Source organism: Mobula hypostoma, chromosome 25 (genome assembly GCF_963921235.1).
Source record: "Mobula hypostoma chromosome 25, sMobHyp1.1, whole genome shotgun sequence".
Taxonomy (NCBI): domain Eukaryota; kingdom Metazoa; phylum Chordata; class Chondrichthyes; order Myliobatiformes; family Myliobatidae; genus Mobula; species Mobula hypostoma.
Window position 1 is genome coordinate 25,376,663 of NC_086121.1, and position 26,591 is coordinate 25,403,253.

Consider the following 26,591-nt stretch of genomic DNA (forward strand, 5'->3'; position numbering starts at 1 on the left):
GGGAGGAAGTGTAAGGGCATGTGTAGCACTTGTTCCGCTTACACGGATAAGTGCCAGGAGGGAGATCAGTGGGGAGGGATGGGGGGGACGAATGGACAAGGGAGTTGTGTAGGGAGCGATCCCTGCGGAATGCAGAGGGGGGGGGAGGGAAAGATGTGCTTAGTGTTGGGATCCCGTTGGAGGTGGCGGAAGTTACGGAGAATAATATGTTGGACCCGGAGGCTGGTGGGGTGGTAGGTGAGGACCAGGGGAACCCTATTCCTAGTGGGGTGGCGGGAGGATGGAGTGAGAGCAGGTGTGCGTGAAATGGGGGAGATGCGTTTAAGAGCAGAGTTGATAGTGGAGGAAGGGAAGCCCCTTTCTTTAAAAAATGAAGACATCTCCCTCATCCTAGAATGAAAAACCTCATCCTGAGAGCAGATGCGGCGGAGACGGTGTATTGTTTATCTTAATTGTGTTTTTTTTGTGCTGTATCAGAGTTGGAGTAACAATTATTTTGTCCTTCTTTACATGCATACTAAAAATGACATTAAACAATCTTGAATGCTGTCTGTATGGAGAGTGGTTATACTTCTACCAGACATTGTTATTTAGGATGGGAAATCTGAATGTGATTGTTTTTTGTATAAATATTTTTCCAGACATAGCGGGCGAGGTCCATTTAAGCAGGTTCCTTTAAAAATGAGATTTGTGAATATTAGAAGGCAATCACCAACATAATGCAGAAAACAAGGCATTAAATTAAAGTGGTTTGGGAAGGTGGTCACTAGAACAAATACTTGAGGGAAACTTGGAATCTGTATTGTGGTAAAATTTATTCTTACATGTAGTCTGTGTGAACTACACCACAAAGGCCTTATTATTTTAATGTCTTCTGCAAAACATTGTGTCTCCTGTTCGTCACGTCTAAGCATGGCCTCACGATTTCAAATCACAGAAGTGTAAGCTTAGTACACATTGACTGTTCTAATCTACAAAACTCTGTCTCTGTGACAAAAGCAGACAGGGATAGCAATTGCCTGCTCCAGTCCTGTTTTCTTGCGCTGTATCAGGTATGACGTGGGCAAGGAGGGAGTTCTTTGTCACTGTGTGCTCAGCCATTCATCTGCTTGTTCCTGTGTTTTTGGTCTCTATACATCCTTTCTTTGTTTCACTGACTACAAGTGCTCATGCTGTCAAGTGTTGTAATTATGCTATCTTGATAGTTTAATCTTGCACATTCTCCATCACTTTTTAAGGCAGTTATTCAAAACTTTATCTTTGCCCAAAGCCTTGGTGACTCTAAATACTTTTCTCATTTTATCATCTGTTTTCTTGTGTGAAGTGTTATTTTTATGGCCTTTCAACAGTTATCACACTGAAATGATCCCACACTCGGTCATGCTGAAGTAGATTGTAGAATTAAACCAATTAGCTCTGATGAAAAGTCTACAACTTGAATTTTTAACTCTGCTTGTATTTCAGTTTATCAGGATCTAGAGTATATTAGGTTTTGTACTTCAGTATACCAAAATAATTCTCTGTGCTTTCATAGATAGCAGCAAGCTGCTGAAGAACCAGTCAGATTATGGCACAGTCCAGTACACTGGGACCAATGTATCCACAGTAAGTATTATGCAGACATTAGGAAATTTTGATGACGGTCAAGTTTGGTAGAAGTTTATGAATGTTAAATAGTTAATTCTCTTCTTGAAAATATGTTCAGGTGAACCCCATGTTACTCCCATTCTGGTTACAGAAATTCACCCAGAAACTCTACCCAAAAATATGAAAAATGGAATGAAATATTGAGCGACACAACTAAAATTAACAGAATCTGTTGCTGCTTTTGCCTGTGTTTGTCCATCATACCAGTCTAATGTTGACTTCAGCAATGAGTCATTATACTGGCTTAACATGAGAGAAGGACATTCTGAGGGAACTCATCACAAAACCTGGGATTCAATGGGAAAAGGGGTCTGTGTTACAGAAAATTGTGTTACGGATGGTTTTCTAGGAGAGTAACCACTCTGACATGGGGCTCACCTGTATCTTTTTATATTCTCTTCTTTGCCAGCTTTGGATTTAGCCAATGCTGCCTGCATGTGACTTTGGTCTGCGACATAAGGCTATTTAAAGCTGGTCCTTAATAATTACCAAGCGTTCTGTGGAGATGTACATTGGAAACTTTAGACAATTTGTTTCCTTCCTCCACCTGTTTATCCAGGGGTTCATCAGTTCTGCAGTAGACAGACCGGGTCCAGGCTGCACATCATTTCTGTCTCTAATTGGAGCACCTAAGTGAGTGAAGTAAGATTTCACATGAAGGCTCTCAATGTGGCAGTGAACTCCAATAAGTTGGTGCATATGACCATACAGGGACAAATATTCATTACAACCAAGTATTCTGCTGCTTTGCTTTTATCCAAGATTTATAAGCAGCAGAGTTTTAAAGAATACAGATCCAGAGTGTTCTGCTTAATTTCATCACAAACAAGAGAAAATCTGCAGATGCTGGAAATCCAAGCAACACACACAAAATGCTGGAGGAACACAGCAGGCCAGACAGCGTCTATGGAAAAGAGTACAGTCGATGTTTCGGGCTGAGACTCTTCAGCAGGACTGCTTAATTTCATTATTGCTTTGGGTTTTAGAAATGTATTAGATTTTGGGCATGGATAATTTTGCGGTGACCTATTCAACAATGCGTGGTGCAATTATTAAAGGGATTCTCAGGTTCTTTGTGATTGTAATACTGATGTATTTTCTGTGCAGGAGGTGACTGGATACAAGGAAGTGCAATGGCGAAAAATTCTCTACTATATTCTTACTGTCCTAACAGTAGGAATACTATGGCTTATTTTTTATTGGAAACCAGTTCTGGAAGTACTTTTTAAATGCCATCCCTGTCATCTGAGTCAGTCTGATTGGGTTGTAATCAAGGTAAGAAAATACAGCCCACGCTTGGGATATAATAGCATTAATGATGCTCAATCAGTTTATAAGCTTGCAATGCAACAGTATTAAAATAAATTCTGAATGCCGCAATGGAACAAACACTGAACTGCTGGAAGAACTCACTTGGTCAAGCAACATCTGAGAAGGCAAAGGGATGGCTAATGCTTTGGATTGAGGGCATGCATTAGGACTGAGAGTGTTCAGAGTTGATAGCTATTATGTAATAGTGAGAGAGAGTGTTAAGACAGACACTGGTTGGTGATAGATGTAAGGGAAGAAAAATATAGGCAGCTAGAATGAGATGGGGGATGTGAAGCAACGGGGGAGAAATGTATGTAGACAGGGACCACCCTGTGTTCCTTTCCTGTTCCCACCCATCTACCTGGGTTTTCTCTCCCTTTGTTCACTTTTCTATCCCTCACCCCCTCGATACCTACACTCACCACCTTCCCCTATTTGGTTTCATTTGCCCTTCATTCCCTCACTAACCTGCTTCTGGTTATTACCTGCCAACTTCTGTCTCAATACTTCCATCCCCCTTTATCTGACTCCCTCTGCCCATCATTACCTGTTCTTTGGCAGTCCTCACCACCCCTATCAATCATCAATATAGAGAAAGCCTTAATTGTTCAACAGCCCATGGTATTAAAGAAAAGAATGGTTTTACATTGGGTATGCTTAAAGCAGAGGTTGGTAGGTTCTTGATTAGTAAAGGCATCCAAGACTACAAGGGAGAAGGCAGGAGAATGGGAGTTGAGAGGGAAAATAAATCAGCCATGATGGAATGGCAGATCAGACTTGATGGGTTGAATGGCCTAATTCTGCTCCTATGTCTTGTGATCTTATTGATAACTTGGTGGAAGGATAGGCTATTTTAATTTCAGAAATAGACTTTATAATATCTGGAGAAACCACCTCTTTCACCTCAGTTGAAGAAGTTTGGTATGGACCCCCAAATCCTAAGAACTTTCTGCAGTGGCACAATTGAGAGCATCCCTGGCTGCATCACTGCCTGGTATGGGAACTGTACTTCCCTCAATCGCAGGTCTCTGCAGAGAGTAGTACGGACAGCCCAGCGCATCTGTAGATGTGAACTTCCCACTATTCAGGACATTTACAAAGACAGGTGTGTAAAAAGGGCCAGAAGGATCATTGGAGACCCAAATCACCCCAACCAGAAACTATTCCAGCTGCTACCATCCGGGAAATGGTACCGCAGCATAAAAGCCAGGGCCAGCAGGCTCTGGGACAGCTTCTTCCACCAGGCCATCGGACTGATTAATTCACGCTGATACAATTGTATTTCTGTGTTATATTGACTGTCCTGTTGTATATACTATTTATTATAAATTACTATAAATGGCACATTTAGATGGAGACGTAATATAATGATTTTTACTCATGTATATAAAGGATGTAAGTAATAAAGTCAATTCAATTCAGTAAAAAGATACTGTTGGGAAAAGTACAAGTCGTCAAGTTTATTGTCAATTACCTATATACATGTATACCGCCAAATCAGATGACGTTTCTCTGGACCAGGATGTAAAGCACAGTAGTACATATAACACACAAAGGAAAAAACAGTGCAACTTTTTTTCTGTCCATATTTGTTGCATATGTAGCCTACTTTTTTTTTAAAACGGTAAGCATTACTTCATGCCACTCGTCATTGAACTCTACATAGGACTGCCCGTGGGAGTCCAGCTCCAGACCTTTCCTCAGGGTTTACTCCCAAAGCCTTCCCCATGAGTGGGTATAGCCGCAAGGCAGTGGAGGTTTGTGATCAGAGTTTTCCTCCTCCCAGATGAGCTGCCAACCACAGCTGACAAGCCCCATCTACCCAAAGCAACAGTTTTTAAGGTTCCAATAATTTGCCTCTGCCCTTTCTCTTGTTGTGTGGCGCTTGGCCAGGTGGTTAGGGTGTTGGGCTCACTATCTGAAGGTCGTGGGTTCGAGTTCGGCTAAGGCAGCGTGTTGTGTCATTGAGCAAAGTACTTAACCACACACTGCTCCAGTCCACCCAGCTGAAAATGGGTACCAGCAAATGCTGGGGGTTAACCTCGCGATAGACTGGCCCCCCATTCGGGAGGGAGTCTCGTACTCTCAGTCGCTTCATGCCACAGAAACTGGCATAAGCACCGGGACAGACTTTAACTTTTTTTAACTTTAACCTTCTCCTGTCAGTAGAAGCAGATTCACGTGTAGCTAAGCCACACGTGCAAGTCAGTTGCTGGACTTGGTTGTCAGAAGCTATTTGAGATGTATGCCATTAGGAGCATTTAGTATGTAATGGGAGCTTATCTCCACTATCACCCCTGGCTACAACAACCTTAAGGAATCAACGTGTTCTGTGACATCAGATATAACAATAAACATTGAACTAACTTTGGCAATGAGTAATTTTACTATAATCACATAATGGAATGTAATTTTGCTTGTCTGAGGAAATGATACAATTTCAGGATGCAATTCGTATTGCTGAGTGGACTTCTAGAATTGAATAATATACAAGTTCTGATGGAATTTTTTATTTTATCCAAATTTTTTTCTTTTAAATGTTTGAGGATTATATACTTTATGGTCCTGTAAAATATTTTCAATATTTCTTTGCTTTAGTTATTAATTATAAATAAATTTTACCAAAGATGTTATAAGGATCAAATAAAAGACACTAATATTTTGGTTGTTTTCTTGCAGGATTCATTTAACCAGCAGTTCATAGCTAGAGTCTATACGGAGGAGGTTGAAGATGACTGGTTAGTTGCTTTATATTAGAATTGCTATGTTTCTACTATGTCTGTGCCATAGGGGGCCGAGGAATTGCCATAGATAGTTTCAGCTTTAATTTGATGTTCAGTGGCTCATTGAATTGATTACAAATGTTTGCTTCCTTCTGAACTCAAGTCAGGATAACATTAGAAGTACTACAATTCATATCAGTGCTTTTGGCTGCAATGAGGAACTGTTAGTCAGTATTCTTGAGTGTTATTACTTGTCCTTGTTGGAAAGCATGGACTGTAGGAAGGATGAAAGTGCCTATGATTTGAAGTTTTCCACAGTAAAATAATTTCATTGCAACTTAGAGTGCCTATAAAAATATTCCCCCCCCCCCCCGAGGTTTTCATGTTTTATTGTTTTACAACACTGAATCACAGTGGATTTAATTTGGCTTTTTTTGACACTGTTCAACAGAAACGTGTCAAAGTGAAAACAGATCTCTACAAAGTGATCTAAATTAATTACAAATATAAAATACAAAATAATTGATTGCATATGTATTCACACCCTATAATATGACACAGCAAATCATCACTGGTGCAGCCAATTATGAAGATCATTGTGTGCAGTCAAGGTGTTTCAATTGATTGTAGTAAAAATACACCTGCATCTGGAAGGTTCAACTGGTGGTGAGTCAGTATCCTGGCAAAAACTACGACATGAAGACAAAAGAACACTCCAAGCAACTCTGTGAAAAGGTTTTTGTAAAGCACAAGTGAGGAGATGGATAAAAGAAAATTTTCAAGTCACTGAATATCCCTTGGAGTACAGTTAAGTCAGTCATCAAGAAATGGAAAGAATTTGGCACAGCTGGAAATCTGCCTAGGGCAGGCCATCCTCAAAGGCTGAGTGACCATGCAAGAAGGGAACTGGTGAGGGAGGCCACCAAGAAACCTATGACAACTCTGAAGGAGTTCCAAGCTTCAGTGGCTGAGATAGGAGAGACTGCACATACAACACCTGTTGCCCAGGTGTGTCACCAGTCACAGCTTTATGGGAGAGTGGCAAAGTGTTGAAAAAAATCTCACAAGGAATCTTGGCTAGAATTTGCCAGAAGGCATGTGGGAGACTCTGATGTCAGCTAGAAGAAGGTACCATTGTCCCATTAAACCAAAATTGAGCTTGTTGGCTGTCAATAGACTTAAACGCTATGTTTGGTGTAAGCTGAATACCACACATTATCGAAAACACACCATCCCTACTGTGAAGCATGGTGGTGGCTGCATCATGCTGTGGGGATGCTTCGCTGCAGTAGGCACTGGAAGGCTTGTGAAAGTAGAGGGTAAAATGAATGCAGTAAAATACAGGGAAATCCTGGAGGAAAACCTGATGCAGTCTGCAAGAGAACTGTAACTTGGGAGAAGATTTGTTTTCCAGCAAGACAATGACCCCAAGCATAAAGCTAAAGCTACACAGGAATGGCTTAAAAATATCAAAGTTAATGTCCTGGAGTGGCCAAGTCAGTGACCAGATCTCAATCCAATTGAGAATTTGTGGTTGTACTTCAAAAAAGCTGTTCATTCACAATCCCGTGCAATCTGACAAAACTTGAACAGCTTTGTATAGAAGAATGGGAAAAAATTGCAGTGCCCAGATTGTACAAAGCCGATAGAAACCTATCCACACAGACATGAGGCTGTAGATTAGATTAGATTAGATTATGAGGACACGCAGTCCTCTTTTATTGTCATTTAGTAATGCATGTATTAAGAAATGATACAGTGTTCCTCCAGTGTGATAGCACAGAAACACAAGATGGACCAAGACTGAAAAACTGACAAAAACCACATAATTATAACATATAGTTACAACAGTGCAAAGCAATACCGTAATTTGATAAAGAACCGACCATGGGCACGGTTAAAAAAAAGTCTCTCAAAAGCCCCATCATCTCACACAGACGGTAGAAGGAAGAAAGCTCTCCCTGCCATGAACCTCCAGCGCCGCAAACTTGCCGATGCAGCACCCTGGAAGCACCTGACCACAGCCGACTCTTGAGTCCGTCCAAAAACTTTGAGCCTCCGACCAGCCCTCCGACACTGAGCACCGAGCACCATCTCTGCCGAGCGCTTCGACCCCGACCCTGGCCGCCAAGCAATAGGCAAAGCCAAGGATTTGGGGCCTTCCCCTCCGGAGATTCTCGATCGCACAGTAGCAGCGGCAGCGAAGCGGGCATTTCAGAAGTTTCTCCAGACGTTCCTCCGTGCTTCTCACGTCTGTCTCCATCAAATCAGGATTGTGCACGGCATCCTACTTGACAAGTACAGATATCATTCACCGGAGAGACCACGTGCGCTGCGTCGCGCCATCATCTTCTCCTCCCCTGTCAAAGGTGCATTTACTAAATACTGACTTCAAGAGGGTGATTAATTATTGGTACCTACGTGGACCACAACCTCTGGCTGTTCACCTTCCCACTTAAGAATGCTGAGGACTCAATCCGAAATATCCCTGACTCTGGCACCTGGAAGGCAACATATCATCTGGGAATGTCGTTCTCTTCCACAGAACCTCCCGTGCGTTTCTCTAATTAATGAGCCCCCTATCATCACAACATGCCTTTTCTTCCCCCTTCCCTCCCGAGTCACAGAGCCCGACAGTGCCAGAGACTTGACCACCGTGACTTTCCTCTGTTAGGTCAACTCCCCACTTCCCCCAACAGTATTTAAAGTGGTATTCCTGTTGGTGAGGGGGATGGCCACAGGGGTACTCTGTATTGGCAGTGGGTCCTTAACCCCTTTCCCCTTGTTGACTGTCACCCAGTTTCCTGTGTCCTGCACTTTGTGTGTAACTACCTCTCCATATGTCCTATCTATCACCCCCTCAGCCTCCCAAATGTTCTGGAGTTCATCCAGTTCCAGTTCCAGCTCCAGCTCTCTAGTGTGGATTTGTACATCATGTGAGAGGAACATTCCACTATTCTCCCCGGCATTCCTAGCTGAGCAGATATAAAGAAAGGAAGGGGAAAAAACTTAGTGCTTTTCTTTCCTTTGCTTTCTCTGACTTAAGCCTCTCTTTGTGGAGGCCTCAAGGTCACCACTGACTGTCCACTCAGACAACAGCCTTTGTGCTTGCCCCTGCCTTCCTTTAATTTGCTCTTGCTGATCAATCCCAAGCACCGATTGTCATTGGCCAAAGCTCCTTATTGCTGTAGCATCCCACTGCTGCCTTTTCTACTCAGGCAGAGGACCTGAGTGAATTCCTCTCACAAAACTTCCAATGTCTGGATTGGTCACTGGTCAGAATTTTTTTTGATTTTTGTGCAGTACTGTATTTGTCAATGTGGAGGAAAAAGGGAGCTTGTAAATATGCAGGGAGCAGAGGATGTTGGGAATGGTGAGAGTAGAACGCTGCTGGAGAGATATGAGATAGGTGGCAGAGGAGAGTGTCGGGCAGAGGGTGGCATGGGTGCAGACACACCCAGCCCTGAGGCACCAGGCAAGGTCATGGTTTATTAATCATTACAGAATGTCTCTCTGGTACTTCATGATCCCTTCCCTCTCCCCTTTCCCTTCCCTTCCCCTTTTCCTTCCCTTCCCCTTTTCCCAGTCATCATTCCCTTCTCCCCAACCATGAGACCCATACCAGAATCTGGTTTATCATCACTCACATATGTCATGATGTTTCTTGCAGTAGCAGCAGTGCATAAAATTACTACAGTGTACTGTACAAAAGTCTTAGGCTACCCAAGCCTTCGGCACAGTACCGTAAATCGTATTGGAAAAGTCGGTGTGTGATTTATGAGTCAGTCATATTTGGAATTGCATATTAACTACGCATTAATGTGCTGAGCCAAATTCTATCCTTTCATTACTTTGCTTTTCACTAAGACACTGGTTCAATTCAGTAGAAGTACTACCCAGCATGTATGCAGAGTTAAGTATAATTCTCCCCACTTCACTCTGGTTGTGATATACTGACTTGGAACTACTTTGACTGTGCCTTCTGCCATTAGTTTGGAGAGTCTTCAGAAGTGTACTTTGTGAATCTTAGTCAGGTGGCTTTCAGGAGTTAATTTGTGAAAATTGTTGGTATTGCACAAGTTATCATTATTCCTCTGATAAATTCCACTGATGAATTCAAAGGAAATATTGCTAGTCCACTTCCACTCTTATTATTATTAGACATACACTATAAATTCATGGGTTGCAGGATTTGAATTCTACTGCAGGAATCTGTGTTCCAGCTGCCAGTGTCAATGTCTATGGCACTAAACACTTGTCAAGTTCAGGTTAAATTAGTTTTTTGGACATGTACCACATTACTCTCATACTTTGGTTTCCTGTGCCTCTATTTTGTAGTTTTCCACAATCAGCTGAAGCTAGTGGAGATGATAATCAAATTACTATGGCCATAGGATTTGAAGATGATTGGAGAGAGACAGTTCAACTATACAAGCAGGAGGAGGTAAGAGGTCATTTACTGTGTTATGTTACTATCCATATAGTCAAATGTGCATTTGCCAATTAACAGTACTGTTCTCAATAAACTTTGGTTCTAACTAATGTAACCCTTAGGCTCGGCCAGCGCTTGTTCATCTAGGGGAAAACAACTTCTAGCCCCGCCAAACTGAGAAATCTCATTTGTGTGAACGCTGCATGATGTGTTGCCCAGTTAAAAATCCGCACTGCAAAGCATCAAACAGTACACAATATGCGATTAAATGATTGATCTTTATAATTCTTAATTTGACTATATGGTTAATAAAGAAACAAAAAAAAAAGAAGAGGGCCCATTCTCATGAAACAGTCTATTGTGCATCCTTGGAGCTCACTGTTTGTTCATTTGTTCCCATTGACCTCCAAGTGTAGCCGGCCCTCAGACCCTTGCTCCTCAGTCCACTCCATCCAGTGGTCTTCCGACTCTCTCCATCACTCCCCGGCGAAAAACCCGACTCCCAGACACACAAGAAAGAACAACATTTCTCCCATTGGCTAACCCCTGCATTCCAAAGTCCCGTTATCTCTAGTCATAACCCAAACATTACAGATACAGAGAAATCATTACCTTAGCAGTGGAACATTACATAGAAGCTATTTCATTAGCCTTAGCAGTGAAACCTTACAGCGTGTTACACTAATAGGTGGCCTGTAATTCAGCATTCAGAGAAGATGAGAAATAGGGAAAAAAAACATTACATCTGATAAAGGGAAGTTAGGACATGAGGGTATACTGGAGAGAAACAAAAATGGATGGTAAGAGCTTCTGTGTAGGAGCATAAAAAGAAAAAGACGACAACGGAAAATACAGCTCTCTTACAGACAGTAATAGGTTAAAGTTTTTAAATAAAGGGAAATGGCAGAACAATTGAAAAAATACTTTGCATCCATTTCCATGGAAGTGACTAAAAACTGGCATTAATACTAGAAAACTAAGTGTCTAGAGAACTAACAATAAAGATTTGAATGAAATTCTCAAAAACTTGTGAAGTTATTGACACCAAAGGTGATAGCTCCAAAGGACCAAATGATCTACATCTCAAGACTTTGAAAGAGGTAACTGTCAAGATAGTGGAGGTATTGTATTTCATCTTCCAAAATTTTGAGGTTGTTCGTATAAGTAGTGAATGGCATTCCACTATTAAAGGAAAATAAAATGGAACTATCCAATCTGTTAACCTCATATCAGTAGTTGGGAAAAGATCTCACAACAGAACACTTAAGTATTGGAGTTATTAGAGGAAATCATGTATGATTCTGTTGGGAGTTCCTTGAATCACTGTGGAACAGATAAGGAGAATTCAGTAGATGCGGTGCATTTAGATTTTTGGGAAGTTTTTGATCAGATCTATATAGGAAGTTAGTTATATTAGGAGTTGTATATTAGCATAGATTGAGAATCAGTAGAGTGAAGACTGTAAGTAAATGGGATTCTCTCAGATGGGCAGATTGACTCATGGAGTACTGCTGGTTTCAGAGCTTCAGTCCTAGCTATTCACATTGAATGTTAGGTCTAGGCAACCATTTGTCAAAATACGTACAAGTTTGTTGGATGGCATTGTGAGAAGAAAGGGAGACCGCAAAAGACTTGAGAGAGTATAAAAAGCTGAATGACTTGATAAGAACATAGCAGATAGAATAGGAATTTAGGACACTTGTACAACATATAAAAGGCGAGACTTTTTTTTTAATGTTGATAAGTTGGGAAATGTTGACATTAAAAGGGACCTGTATATCTTTGCACACAAGTGACTGAAAGTTAACAATTTTAAGGACAAATGAACTTAGTTGAACTTAATTGAACTTAGTTCCATGAGGCTTTGAGGAAAGATAGTTTGCTGTAGTTATAAATGACATAGTGAGACTGCACCATGAATACCGAACAGTTTTAGTGTCATTACTTAAACAAAAATTACTCACACACCATAAAAGGCTTCTGCTTAAGATTCATTAGACTGCTTTTTGGGCAGGCAGCTTAGCAGAGGTTGACTCCACAAATGAGAGGTGATATCATTGAATTCACAGACTTGATACAAGGGCTTGATAGTGTACGTGCTGAGAGGATTGTTCTCCTGCCTGAACAGTCTAGAATCACGAATAAGGTCGAATTTCTGCCATCAGTGGGCAGTGCATCTTTGGTCTATTGAGGCTTAGCCACTGAGTTGTATAAAGCAGATTAATAAATTTCTGGACATTAAGGGATAAAGGAATGGTAAAGGAAATCTGTCAACTGGGCTGGAAGAGCCAGATGGTCTACTTGTATCTCCCAATGTTATGGATTTGAGATTGCAGGTGATTTTATTCCCTGATTTTTTAATTCTGAGCATATGATCATTGAAACCAAAGCTAGCTTTTGTTGCTCAGATCTAGCTCTCTCTGAGAGGACGATGGTAGTGATGTCAAGAGTGCAGGATTCTGACCCAGCAGTGAGCAAGGAACAGCAAACGATGTCCAATTAATCTTAGGGGATTTAAAAGTGTAGTGATGTTAACAAACAAGAGAAAATCTGCAGATGCTGCAAATCCGAGCAACACACACAAAATGCTGGAGGAACTCAGCAGGCCAGGAAGCGTCTATGGAAAAGAGTGCATTTCTGACCATCTTTGCAGGTGGTGGAATTTGTGGTTTTGATGGTTACTGTTGTAAAAATCCTGCTGAGTTGTTGTGCTGCACTGTGTTGATGGTACACCCTATTGCTATGGTACACTGGTGGTGCAGAGTAAATGTTTAAAGACTTGCATGGTCTGTTATTCAAGACCGCTGATGTGTTCTGAATGGTGAATGTTGCAGGGCATTATATTCATCCAGGAAGGTGGAAAGCATCTTCTACCCTAGATTTGTGCTTTGTGAAGACTGTGGGGAATTGAGGTGATCATTCTTTACAGAATGCTCAGCTTCTGACCAGCTTTTGTTGCTAAAGTATTAATATGAATAATTTCGTCAGTGATTATACCAAGATCATTGCCGTTTGGGAATTCAACATCAGCATATTGTTGAATGGAATGCCCTCAGCTATAAATATCACTTTACCTTCAGTGGAAGTGGTTAGCATTGCCAATAAATGCCTATGTTGGAATAATTACAGTCGTCTATGAAACATCATCAATGCTTCCAACTATGAGGTTCCCAGTTAACAGAACCAACTTGTGATTTCATTCTTTTTGTGCAGCAAGTAACCTACAATTTGGTTGACTGGATGGATGGGTAATTTCTGTCACCCTTTCCATCTGTGGAAGAGCCTGCAATTCCTCTACTGGCTAACTCACCATCTAAGAACCCACATGGTGGAAGCCTCAATCCCAAAAGGTTGCCTAAAAAGCAGATAACGTAATATGTATATATTACATACAAATATTAGGACTGACAATTATCACAGCAGAAGTGTATACTTAATACAAAGAAAAATGAACATCAATGCGATATCCGTGCACATTATTGGCAAAATACAACTCACTACTTATCCTCTATGCTGGATTCAGCAGTCAGTACTCTGATTCCTGACTATATTCAATGATTCTATAGGTCCCAGGGACTGAGTTTGTAGAAAATTGTTTTAACTAATGCTTGGAGTTCAACTGAGGGTCTGAGTTGTAGAGTGAGAGGCAGTCAACTTCAGACCGTTTTATCCATGCTTTTCGTTACTCTTCTCTGGCACTTTTGTTCTTTTTCTGAACTCCTACCGTAGCTGATGCAAAGAAAACACTATTGTTTTAAATTTGAAGCCAAATAGATTTAAACAATAGCAAATACCAACATTGTCTGCAATGGGCATATCCTCATAATGAATGAACTTGAAGAGTTTTACCTGGACTCTCAGCTCTGGAAGCCAATATAATTATTTTCCCATTTCCCATTCATTGTTAATAAACTGCTGAATTAGAGCCATTCTCTAACTTGATTACAATTACTATTCAGTCTACCTAAGGAGTGGAAACTTAGTAGGAAGTATTCCAGGCCCCTTGATAATGAACCACAGGATTGTCAGTGGTGATGCAAAATTGATTGGGTGTGTGCAGGAATCTAGAACTGAAGATATGTAGACATCCGATGATATAGGATTAGGAGAAGTTAAGTGGGTAGCTGGTAGATGCAACCCTGTTGACTGAATTGAACAAGATAACAATTTCAAAATTGCATCATTATATTTTATTAAGCCCAAATGTATTCAATTGGAATACTCAAGAATATTGGTATTCTATTTGTTGTTTTAAACATCTGAATTAAAACCACGTTAACTTTGAAAAAAAAACACTGAACAGCTCTACAAGCGTTCGAAGTATAAGGTATATTTTTAAAAGAGGGGCCAAACTTGTCCATTCTGCCTCCTTTCTTAACTAAGTCTGATTTAAAAAAAGTTTGAAGGGAGCTGACATGATTACAATTCATGTGAATTAGAAAGATTTAAGGTTGAGGTAGTTTTGAACTTTTTCTGAGCCACTTCTTTTTTTGGATGCATTTCAAAATTTTGTTGATCCCAATAAACAGCTGTTGTGGAAGGTAAAACAACAATGGGCATCCTTTCCCATTTATTGCCAACGCTCACTCAGATCCCAGTAAGTAGCCTCATCTTGGATAGCATGGTACTGTTGTGATCAAGGTTGCTTATAGCTTGGGGCAATGTCATGTTCTAATCTACACAAATTATGTTTTCCTTAAAAGAAAAGTGTGATTCGATACTACACATTTGAGGGTTTACGTTACATTTGGATCGATAAAAAGGGAAGATTCTGCAAGCTCAGGTGAGTGAACGTGTAGGAACACCAGGCGTTCCTCAATCTATTTATTTAGAGATACAGTGTGGAACAGGCTGTTCTGGTCCGTTGAGCTGCTCTGCCCCTGAACCCACTGATTTAACCCTAACCTAATCACAGGACAACTTACACTGACCAGTTAGCCTACTAACCTTGGAATGTGGGATGAACTGGTGCGCCCAGAGGAAACCAACTTGCTCACTGAAAAGATGTACAACCTTCTTACAGAGGGCCCTGGAACTGAACTCTTAACTGTGATGCCCCAGCTACAATAGCGTCACACTGACCGCTACACTACTGTTATTTGAAAAGCATTGGACTGAGTGATAACAGATCTGTCAGACTAATATCATGCTGTGGATAAAAAAAAATCATTGCAAAGACTTTTGTGAAACAATATAAATCATTTTGAAAGATGGATTAAAGACGGTCAGTGTTGTTATGGTCAGAGAAGGTTGTGTCAGGTTAAGAAATGAATTCACTGAGAGAAAATTCAAAGTAAGTTTATCAAAGTGCATATACTGTATGTCACCATATGCAATCCTGAGATTCATTTTCTTGCCAGCATAGTCAATAAATCCATAATAGAGTAATTACCGTAATAGAATCAATGAAAAATCACACTAACGGACGTTCAACCAGTGTGCAAAAGACAATAAGTTTGCAAATAAAAAAAGAAATAATAATAACAAGTAAATAAACAATAAATATTGAGAACGTGAGATGAAGAGCGAGTCCATAGCTTATGGGAACATTTCAAGGATAGGGCAAGTAAAATTGAGTGAAGTTATCCTCTTTGGTGCAAGAGTCTGATTGTTAAGGGGTTATAACTGTTCCTGACCTTGGTGGTGTGAGTCTTGAGGATCTTGTACCACTTTCCTGATGGCAGCAGGGAGAAGAGAGCATATCCTGGGTGATGGGGGCCCTTGATGATGGATGCTGTTTTCCTGCAATAGTGTTTCGTGTAGATGTGATCAGTGGTGGGGAGGGCTTTATCTATGCCATATCCACTATTTTTTTTGTTGGATTTTCTGTTCAAACACATTGGTGCTTCTATACCAGGCTGTGATGCAGCCAGTCAATTTTCTGTCCGCTGCATATCTATAGAAGTTTGTCAGTGTTTTAGAATCTTTGCAAACTCTTAAGGAAGTAGAGATGTTGCCGTGCTTTCTTCATAATTGCACTTATGTGTTGGGCCCAGGACAGGTCCTCTGAAATAATAACACTGAAGAATTTAAATTTGCTAACCCCTCTGTTCTTCCAATGAGTTCATGGACCTTCTGGTTTCCTCCTGAAGTCAATAATCAGCTTCTTGGTCTTGCTGACATTGAGTAAGAATTTGTTATGGCATTCTCTCTCCTGTATGCTAATATTGTCACCATCTTTAATTCAGCCTCTGACAGTGGGGTCGTCACCACTGGCATTGAAGATGGCATTGGAGTTGTGCTTAGCCCCACAATCATAAGTGTAAAGTGATTAGAGTGGGGACTAAGCACACAACCTTGTTGTGCACCTGTGCTAATGAAGATCATGGAGGAGATGTTGCTAATTCGAACTGAGTTGGACTGCAAGTGAGGAAATTGAGGTTCTAATTGCACAAGGGTATTGAGACCAAGGTTTTGAAGCTTAATGATTAGTTTTGAGGGGATGATGGCATTGAATGCCAAGCCTTGTTGATAATGAGCATCCTGATGTATGCACCTTTATTGTCCGGCTGTTCCAGGGTTGAGTGAAAAGTCAATGAGAAGTCTGAACGTACCACATTTGACAAGTATTGAATCTCTGGACTTTATAAAATTATGCATGTTAAATTGCTTGAACAATTACAATTCAAATTTGCTTCAGCAGCAGGAAGCAAGAGACGATTATCACCTGGTGTTTTAATGAATGGGAATGCATTTGCAGTGGGATTTCACAGGGCTCAGTTCTAGTTTACAGATGATATAAAATTGAATAGTAAAAAGGCATATTGGTTTATTGGTAGTGCTATAGATCAGTGGCCTCCAACCACCGGGCCGCAGAGCATGTGCTACTGGGCCGCGAGGAAACGATTTGAGTCAGCTGCACCTTTCCTCATTCCCTGTCAAGCACTGTTGAACTTGAACATAGGGTTGCCAACTGTCCTGTATTTGCCGGGACATCCCGTATATTGGGCTAAATTGGTTTGTCCTGTATTTTCCCCGCTAAGGTAGAGCGTTTCTATAAAACCTTTCATGCCGAAATGGCATGGAGCTAAGAAGCAGTTACCATTAATTTATTTGGGAAAAATTTTTGAGCGTTCCCAGACCCAAAAAATAACCTAACAAATCATACCAAATAACACATAAAACCGAAAATAACACTTAACATATAGTGAAAGCAGGAATGATATGATAAGTACACAGTCTATATAAAGTAGAAATAATGTATGTACAGTATAGTCGGGAAGATGAAGGCAAAACCGATTTGTGGAGAAAAAATCGGCACGTACACACATGAGTACAGCTACGCACACGTCACGCATGCACAGACAGGTGCCTGCGCAAGGCTTCATGGTCATGGTAGTCTTACCTGGGGTAAAGTGTCCCGGGATTTGACTGCTACTTTTGTCCCTTATTTGGGAGTGAGAAAGTTGGCAACCCGAACTGTAACAGTCATGTTGAGGTGAGTTTAGCCCTGCTTGAACAAGGAAGTTCCTTATATTCCGTCTGGGTGGCCTCCAACCTGATGGCATGAACATTGACTTCTCTAACTTCCATTAATGAACATTGACTTCTCTATCTTCCATTAACGAACAATGACTTCTCTAACTTCCGTTAATGCCCCACCTCCCCCTCGTACCCCATCCGTTATTGCCCATCCTCTGGGCTTCCCCCCTCCCCCTTTCTTTCTCCCTAGGCCTCCCATCCCATGATCCTCTCATATCCCTTTTGCCAATCAACTGTCCAGCTCTTGGCTCCATCCCTCCCCTTTCTGTCTTCTCCTATCATTTTGGATCTCCCCCTCCCCCTCCCACTTTCAAATCTCTTACTAGCTCTTCTTTCAGTTAGTCCTGACGAAGGATCTCGGCCTGAAACGTCGACTGTACCTCTTCCTATAGATGCTGCCTGGCCTGCTGCGTTCACCAGCAACTTTTATGTGTGTTGCTTGAAATTCCAGCATCTGCAGATTTTCTTGTGTTTGCGTTATTACGCTGTATGTAACTTTTCACTGGTATTATGGCTGATTATCCACCCTGCCTACTGTAACGTATAGTTCTTTAAAAACCCAATTTCTTTCCAAGTACATCTCCAATATTCTACTTGAGTTTGCTGACAACACCACTGTTGTTGGCCAAATCTAAGATGGTGATGAATCAGCAAATAGAAGGGAGATTGAAAATCTGGTTTAATGATTCAACGATGTCTCCCTCAATGCCAGCCAAACCAAAAGGCTGATTATTGACTACAGGAGGAAGAAAAAAAGAGATCCATGAGCCTGTTTAATTAGGGGCTGCAGGTGGAGAGTGTTGGTAACTTTTAAGTTCCTTGGCGTTATCATATCAGAAGATCCGTCCTGGAACCAGCACATAAGTGCTATCACGAAGAAGGCATGGCACTACCTATAATTTACAAGTTTGCGTAGATTTGCATGTAATTTAAAACTTTTATAGATGCACAGTGGAGAGTAACCTAACTGATTGCATCATAGACTGGTATGAAAACACCAATGCCAAAGAACGGAAGCCTACATTGGGCACATCTACAAGGAACGCTGCCACAAGAAAGCAACATCATCAACAGCCCTCACCATTCAGGCCATCCTCTCTTTTCACTGCTGCCATCGGGAAGGAGGTACAGGAGCCTCGGGTACCATATCACCAGGTTCAGGAACAGTCATTACCTTTCAACCATCAGGCTGCTGAATCAGCTTGGATAACTTCACTCACCTCAACTCTGAACTGATTCCTCAACATATAGACTAATTTTCGAGCACTCTGCAACTCGTTCTCAGTATTATTTACTTACTTACACAGTTTGTTGTCTTATGCTCATTGGTGGCTGTGCCAGTCTTTGTATGTAGTTTTTCATTTACTTTGTTGTATTTCTCTGTTCTACTTTGAATGCCTGCAAGAGAATTAATCTCTGCATAGTATATGGTGACATTTCCGTACTTTGACAATTTATTTTGAACTTTGAACCTGCTGCTGAAATCCTATGCCTCACTGTTCCACTTATTCAAACTTCCCTTCCTTGCTTGACCCCCATTGTTTGATGGTGCTTCAACATTTGGAATTTTATGTTCTTATTAAATTCCCCTCACAAAGTCTGTAACCATTTTTCCTATGTTAATTTTTTTTGTACAAATGCAAGTTTTTGCCCTGTGTGTGGTTTGTAACATGGTGAGTTTTTCTTATTTCAGTGTTCTTGATGAATTGCTGACTTGTGAAGACATCCATAAACAACAGAAAGGACTGAGTAGACACTACCAAAATAAGAAGTAAGTCCTTGGCTGAAAATAGAAATTCTGTGTTTCTAATAGGCGGTGTTTTGCTAAAATATTACTGGAAGCAAGCAGTTGGTAAATCTCCAAGGATAACTTGGAGTTCAAGCTTAGTAACAAAGGATTTTGTTGCAGATTAAGGGGTATCTTACAAGTTATACAAATGAGTCTTTGCAAGTTAAATTTTTACAACGCCTTTGGCTCTTGCAGCCTATTTCAAGCTTGCTGCCAATTCAAAGTAATCCTATCTGCCTGCACGCGGTCTGAATCCCTTCATTCATGCCTGTCATTATCTGTTTAAATGCCTCTTAAATGTTGCTATTTTATCTGCTTCCAGCACTTTCCCTGCAGCATGTTCGAAGCACTTTCCACTAAAACATCTTGCCTTGTAAACCTCTTTTAAACTCGTCAAAGTGATGCCCTCTAGTATTTGACATTTTTACTTAGAGGAAAAAATTCTGACTATCTACCCTATTTATGGCTCTCCTAATTTTATATTCTTCTGTCAGGTCACCCTCTCAGCCTCCGACATTTCAGAATAAACAACCCAACCTTTTCCTGTAGCTAGTACTCACTCCAGGCCGTATCCTGGTTATTGTGTTTTGTAACTCCTAAAAATAAAACTAATTGAAAGAAAGCACAGAGCCGGGGATAATTTGTGTACGTTTATTTTTACTTTTAGCGCGGCGTGCACATATGATGTGGTGACGTAATGACTTATCCCATTGACATACTTTTAAATATAACCCATGATGAATTGCTTAAACAATAAAGAATGCTTAATCAAACGATATATTTACAATATTACTTAAATATTACTGAAATATTAAGTACACAACACTTCTCCCTGCTTAGCTATAAACTCCAACTCAATATAGAATGCACTTCAACTTTGTGTGTGTGTATACTTACGCGTGCGTATACACACACGTGCGTGCACGCGCACATACACATATATATACAACTACAACCCCACACACACACACAACAACTAAACAGACATCCACAGCCTGCAAGAAGCGGCAGCTTTCCTCTCTAACAATTGACTCTGCTCTCCTCAACTGATCGATGTGTCGTCTCCAGATGACATCAGATACAATTTCCACTGTGAAGGAGAAAGCTCCAATTCTCCACCAAGATCGTATCCCAGTATCCACTCTTGATAACTCTTTGGTCCCTCACCAGGACTATTTGTCCAGGAGTGAAACATCAAACCTCCTTTTATGAGGAGCCCTCTGTATGTCACAGCTGTTTGTTTGTCCTGCATGCTCCTCCTGAGATTATGTTTGAGGAGATCCAAGCATGCGCGAAAGGGACATCGCAGGAAAGGCATAGCTGGTGAGTTGCAAGGAGAAAATTGGCGAGCTTCTGATTTAGTGTTGGCGTAGTGGGTTTTGCTGACATTGTTCTTTGGACACTGGTCAAACCTTCCCTCAAATCTGTTTGTAGTTGGGTGGTATTGTGCTTATGTGATATATCTTATTCCATTAATTTTCAGGAATGACTGAAATTGTTCTGCAAAAATCTGTGGTCCATTGTCACTGACTAAGTGCTCTGGATCACCAGTCCTTGAGAAGAGGCTACCCAACCCATCAGCAGTGTGTGAGGGCATAGTGGAGGCCATTGGAAACACTTCTGGCCAGTGGTAGCTGCATCCACTACTACTAAGAAATTTGTGCCCATGAATGGTCCAGCAAAATCCTCATGAATCCTCTGCCAGAGCAATGCATGCCACTTTTAGGGATGGAGAGGCATTCTGTTGGTATCTTCTGGATATGCTGGCATCCGGATCAGTGTTTGGCAATCTGCTTGATCTGCTAATTTATTCGCAGGCCTGCGAATGGTTTCGGGCCAATGCCCATGCTTTGATGACAGGCATTTAACTTCTCCAACACTTTAGTTCTCAGCTTGGGTTGTACAACAATTTTCAATCTCCACATAAGGCAGCCTCCGTCCATGGCAAGTTCATCCCGGCACTGGTAAAACTGGAGTTTCTGCTGCACATTCCAGCCATTTTAGGTTACCATGTTTACCTGACGCAGCGTGGGTTCTTTTCTGGTTTCCCTTTGGAACATCTCTGGCGCAATAGGGAGGCTTTTGATTTGTATTAGGAAGAATGCATCAAGCGTGTTATCCTCTTTTGTAAATTTTCAGATGTTTCCTTTTCCATGGGTAAACAGGACAATCCATCAGTATTACCTTGATTAGTTGTCCTCTTAAATTCTATCCTGTATTTGTGTCCTGCAAGAAACAGAGCCCATCTCTGCGTTTGCGCTGATGTTGTTAGTGGCACTCCCTTCTGTGGACTGGAAGATGGACACTAGTGGCTGATGATAAGTAATAAGAGTTTCAACCAGAATTTGAAACGTTTTATACTCCAAACCAGACTCAAGGCCTCTCTGTCAAAATGTGTGTAATTTTTCTGTGTATGGGAATGCAATACAAAGGCTTTTGGAGCAATCACTTCCATCATTCATAACATGTGACATGACTGCATCTATACCGTAAGGCGAGGGTGTTACGGGCAAGCTTCACTGGATGATATGGATAATAATGTATGAGTACAGAGACTGACGTCGTTATTTTCTTTACCTTTCTGAAAACCAGCTCACGTTGTTTTGTCCATTGCCATTTCTTCCTGATCTGTCGGTAATGCATTCTAGGAGTGGAGCACAGAGGCCAGATTTGGCAAGAATCTCTTAAAATAATTGACAAATAGTAAAAAAGGACTGCAACTGTAACATATCATGTGGCCTTGGAGCATCCATCACTCCTTGGATTTTTCCAGCACACTTGTGTAGACATTGTGCATCAATGATGTGACTACAGCAAGTGTTGCTTGGTTTAAGGAATTCACACTTGTTGTATCATGCTCTGAGCCCATCACCTTCTAATCTTTTTAACACTGTCATGTGATTTAGTACAGTAGGTATTCCTTGTCATCCTCATCGTAACAATGATGTCATCCAGGTAACACTGAGTGTCTGGGCAGCCTTGCAGCACCTGTTCCATAGCTCTCTGCCAGAGTGCAGGTGCAGATGCCACTCCAAAAATAAGGCCATTATAGCGATAAAGCCCTTTGTGACTGTTTATGGTGATAAACCATTTGGATCTCCATCAATAGGTAGGCTTCAAGTAAGTCCACTTTGTTTGAAGTATTTCTCTTCAGAAAGGTTTGCAAAGACATCCTCTATCCTGGGCAGAGGGTATTGATCTACTTTCAGTTCTGGGTTGATGGTGACCTTAAAATCACCACAGATCCTGACAGACCCATTCTTCTTTGCTACTGGAACCATTGGCAATGCCCATGGGCTCCAATCAACCTTGACAAGAATTCCTTCTGCCCCCTGGAGATCTAGCTCACTGGCTACTTTATCACGGATGACATAAGGAACCGGATAGGCTTTGTAAAACTTGGCTATGACATTTTCATTTAACATTATTTTACCCTCGAGCTTTCCAGTGCCGTTCCCGAGCACTGCCGTGGCAACATCCAGCACCTTAATTTGTTTTCAATTAACTGTTGCAGGGTATGTGGCATGCAAGTAGTGGATGGATCGCCAAACAAGTTGTAGTTATCTCAGACACTTGCCTTCCCGCAATGCTGGCCCTCCTGTTTTTCCCACATACAAGCACAGCGTGGCTAGCTGGTTGCTCTATTTCATGGATACTAATGTCATTCCTGCAGGAGTGATCTTTTCTCCAGTAGAAGTTCGTTCTTGGATATCTGCAGGCTTCAATTCAATGTCTTTGAAATGTGATTCCAACTCATTTTGTGGAATGACTGAAACAGCTGAACCAGGGCCCAATTCCATTCTAACTAATTTGTCATTCGTTTCTGCTGTAAGCCATATTGTTCATCTATTTTTAGTTTTCACATTGTAAATCTCAAGATTACCCTGTGTCACTTTCATCACTATCAGATTTTTTCATCACTTTTTTCACATGTAGATTGGTGGTCTGTTTGAAACTGCAACTTGTCTTTTTATCTTTTTCCCTTCCTTGTGCCGTCCATTTATTTTTGTCTGCTCAACATGTTCTTTGTATGCGTCCTACTTTGTTGATTCTTGTGCAAGTTTCATATTTAAGTTTGCATTGGTCTGGTGTATGAGAGTCCCTCCCACAATGGTAATACAATTTGCTTCTCCAGGCCGTTTTCTGTTTAGATGCTGCAATTTTGTTAACATTCACTCTCACTCCTGTGTTTCCATTAATACAGCAATTTCAATTGCTCTTTTAAATGTGAGTTGTGGTTTAGTTAGGAGCAGTTTTTGAATATTTTCTTGTAAGATTCCATAAACTAAATGATCTCTAAGCCCATCACTGCACTCACAATGCTCAGATACTTATTTCAATTCAGCCATGTACGCTGAAATTGCCTCCTCTTCCTTTTGATTCTGCCTATGAAACCTAAACTGTTCTTATTTCAACAATGGTTTAGGTTTTAAATGTTTCCACATGACTTTAATGACAACAGCAAAGCTCAGTTCGGCTGGTTTGGTTGGAGCAATTAAACTACAAGCAAGCGATATGCCTTTTCACCCAATACACTCAGCAAAACTGGCACTTGCTTTTCATTAGCTATTTTATTTGCTACAAAATACTGCTCAATTTGCTCAGTATACAATATCCAGTTATCTTCTGTGCAATCAAACTTGTCTATCTTTCTAATGTAGCCAGGCATTTCTGTTCTTTTAAAAATATATTTATAAGTATTATCACCATGTTGGCGCGTGGCCAAGTGGTTAAGGCGTTGGTCTAGTGATCTGAAAGTCGCTAGTTCGAGCCTCAGCTGAGGCAGCGTGTTGTGTCCTTGAGCAAGGCACTTAACCACACATTGCTCTGCGACAACACCAGTGCCAAGCTGTATCGGCCCTAGTGCCCTTCCCTTGGACAACATCGGTGGCGTGGAGAGGGGAGACTTGCAGCATGGGCAACTGCTGGTCTTTCATATAACCTTGCCCAGGCCTGAGCCCTGGAAACCTTCCAAGGCACAATCCATGGTCTCACAAGACAAACTGTTGCCTATAATCATTATCATCCAGTACTTACTAGTTATGAACTTCTGAATTTTTTCCATTCTCTGCCTTTTTTGAATGAATGTCTTTCTCCTCTTGCGAAGTAAAAAAAAGTGCAATTTTTTTTAAAGCTGGAATATCTCGCTGTGCTTTTTTAAAAAAAAAACTGTAATGTCTAGCTGCTCTTCCACAGGTAGAACAGCCAGCAACAAATCTGTGGAGATTTGTTGTTTGTTTAAAACTTCCTCATTGCCACTGTTATGTTTTGTAACTCCAAAACATTAAACCGATTGAAAGAAAAAGTGGCGCTAGGAATGTATGTCTTTATTTAATTTTTACTTTAAGTGAGGTGTACACTTATGACATGGTGGTATAATGATGTATGCCATTCATGTACTTTTACATATAACCAGTAATGTATTACTTAAATAGTGAATGCATAATCAAACAATATATTTACAATTTTACCCATATCACCGAAATATTAAATACACAACACTGGTGAACCTTTTCTGCACCTTCCCCAAAACCTCTATATCCTTCCTGTAATGCAGCAATGAGAACTGCACACAAAACTTCAAATGTGACCTAACCAAAGTCTTGTACAGCTGCAAGATTACTTTTTGACTTTTATATTCAATGTGTTACCAGGATTACCTGTCAATAATAATGATTAGTTAGACACAGAGGGAATCTCTTTTACTTTCAGTTATCTTTGTTGGCTCAGTTCACATGCATGTGAATTTACAAACAGCCACTAGGTCTCCCTGACTCTCCATGAGCAGTCAAGGGAGAGAAAATTTAAGACCCTGAAACAGGAGTCTACACTGGCCAGATGTTTTTCATGATATACGCTTCTGACGTGCATCATCCACTTGTCACAATGGTTGGTCTCCACAGATTTGTTGCTGGCTGTTCTCCCAAAAATTTCCTTTCTTACTCTTTTCCTTATCATATCGATCTGTGATGTTTCAACTTCCTTGACTAGAGGTAATCTGACTGACTGAAGTGCCCAGGGCTACACCTAATATTATTTTACGGCACTCCCTTCCGACTTGTGCCTCAGTGATTTCCTGTGTTCTGTCCAACTTAGACTGGCCTAAACCAGTTCATCCAGTCAGCCAAACATTGGACACAGATGACCAGATTACAGGCTGTTCCTTTTACAAACTTGCTATTTTACTACATAATAAACAACTTCTTACCTAAGAATGGTCTCAGGTTTAGCAGATTATTGGCAGAAACTTCGTGTCCACATTCAGCTGCTCTGATTAAGTTATTTGGGAGCAAGAATCAGTTCAAACAGTTCACAAGGTAGTGGCTGCAAGAACAGTCCCACAAAATGGCATCCTCCATTCTGCAGCCACATGGCAAGAACAATGGCTTTTGCTTTGTCTTTTTCCATCACCCTAACTTCATTTCTGTTCACTGATTTGTAGATTATAGTTCTTTCTGGCCAACAAGTGCCCTGACATGCAAGTATATCATATGCCTTCTTTACCACCCTGTTTACTTTTGTTGCTGTTGTAAGGGAGCAATGGGATTGCACCCAAGATGCCTCTGTGCATCAGTGCACTTAAAGTCCTATCATTTGTTTTATGCTTTCTTCTTGTATTTCATGTACTGAACCATAAATATCAAGGAATGCTAGCATTACTATTTTGTGATTGTCAGCAATCTTTGCAAAGGATGGAAGATACATTTCCAAAAGATGAATTGCTCATTCATTGTCTAGTGTTAAGTAACTTGGAATAAGCCAAATTAATTCTATTACACTACAACTCCAAACTTGTTTCTCTTTCAGCCTTAGTTGCCTGCTTGTTCTGCACATCCTTTGATACATTACCCAACTGAAATCAATCTAGCTCAGCTATGAAAATTCCATTTGATTCTTTGAAGTACTGCATTTGATCTCTTCCCTGTACTCTAGCACAGTAAATAAGCCAGGATACCAATACCTAGTCATTGCTTAACACTCTCAGCTTGAAAATATATGACTTCTGACCTCTCTCACTTCAAATGGTGGTACATCCAGTTTCAGTGGCCAGTCCCACTAATGGTGTAATTGTTCATCCTTTACGTCTTTCTTATATGTTGGATATTAAGAACAGCAAGTCTACCTCACTAGCGACTTGTCAATAGCAAATGAGCTTATTGTATTCCGTGCTGTCGCCTGCTACAGCTACCCAGAGGAGACGCCGTCG

The 26,591-nt window shown here is 40.9% G+C and overlaps 1 protein-coding gene across 1 annotated transcript in view; it reads left to right on the forward strand.

Annotated features, from left to right (window-relative positions):
* The window catches only part of atp13a2 (ATPase cation transporting 13A2), a 93,326-nt gene that overhangs the window by 20,337 nt on the left and 46,398 nt on the right, over window positions 1-26,591 (forward strand). The window contains exons 2-7 of the mRNA XM_063033138.1: window positions 1,535-1,605; window positions 2,755-2,922; window positions 5,638-5,696; window positions 10,020-10,125; window positions 14,817-14,896; window positions 19,289-19,366. Of these exons, the coding sequence (XP_062889208.1) occupies window positions 1,535-1,605; window positions 2,755-2,922; window positions 5,638-5,696; window positions 10,020-10,125; window positions 14,817-14,896; window positions 19,289-19,366 (562 nt within the window). The remainder of the gene's footprint in view (window positions 1-1,534; window positions 1,606-2,754; window positions 2,923-5,637; window positions 5,697-10,019; window positions 10,126-14,816; window positions 14,897-19,288; window positions 19,367-26,591) is intronic.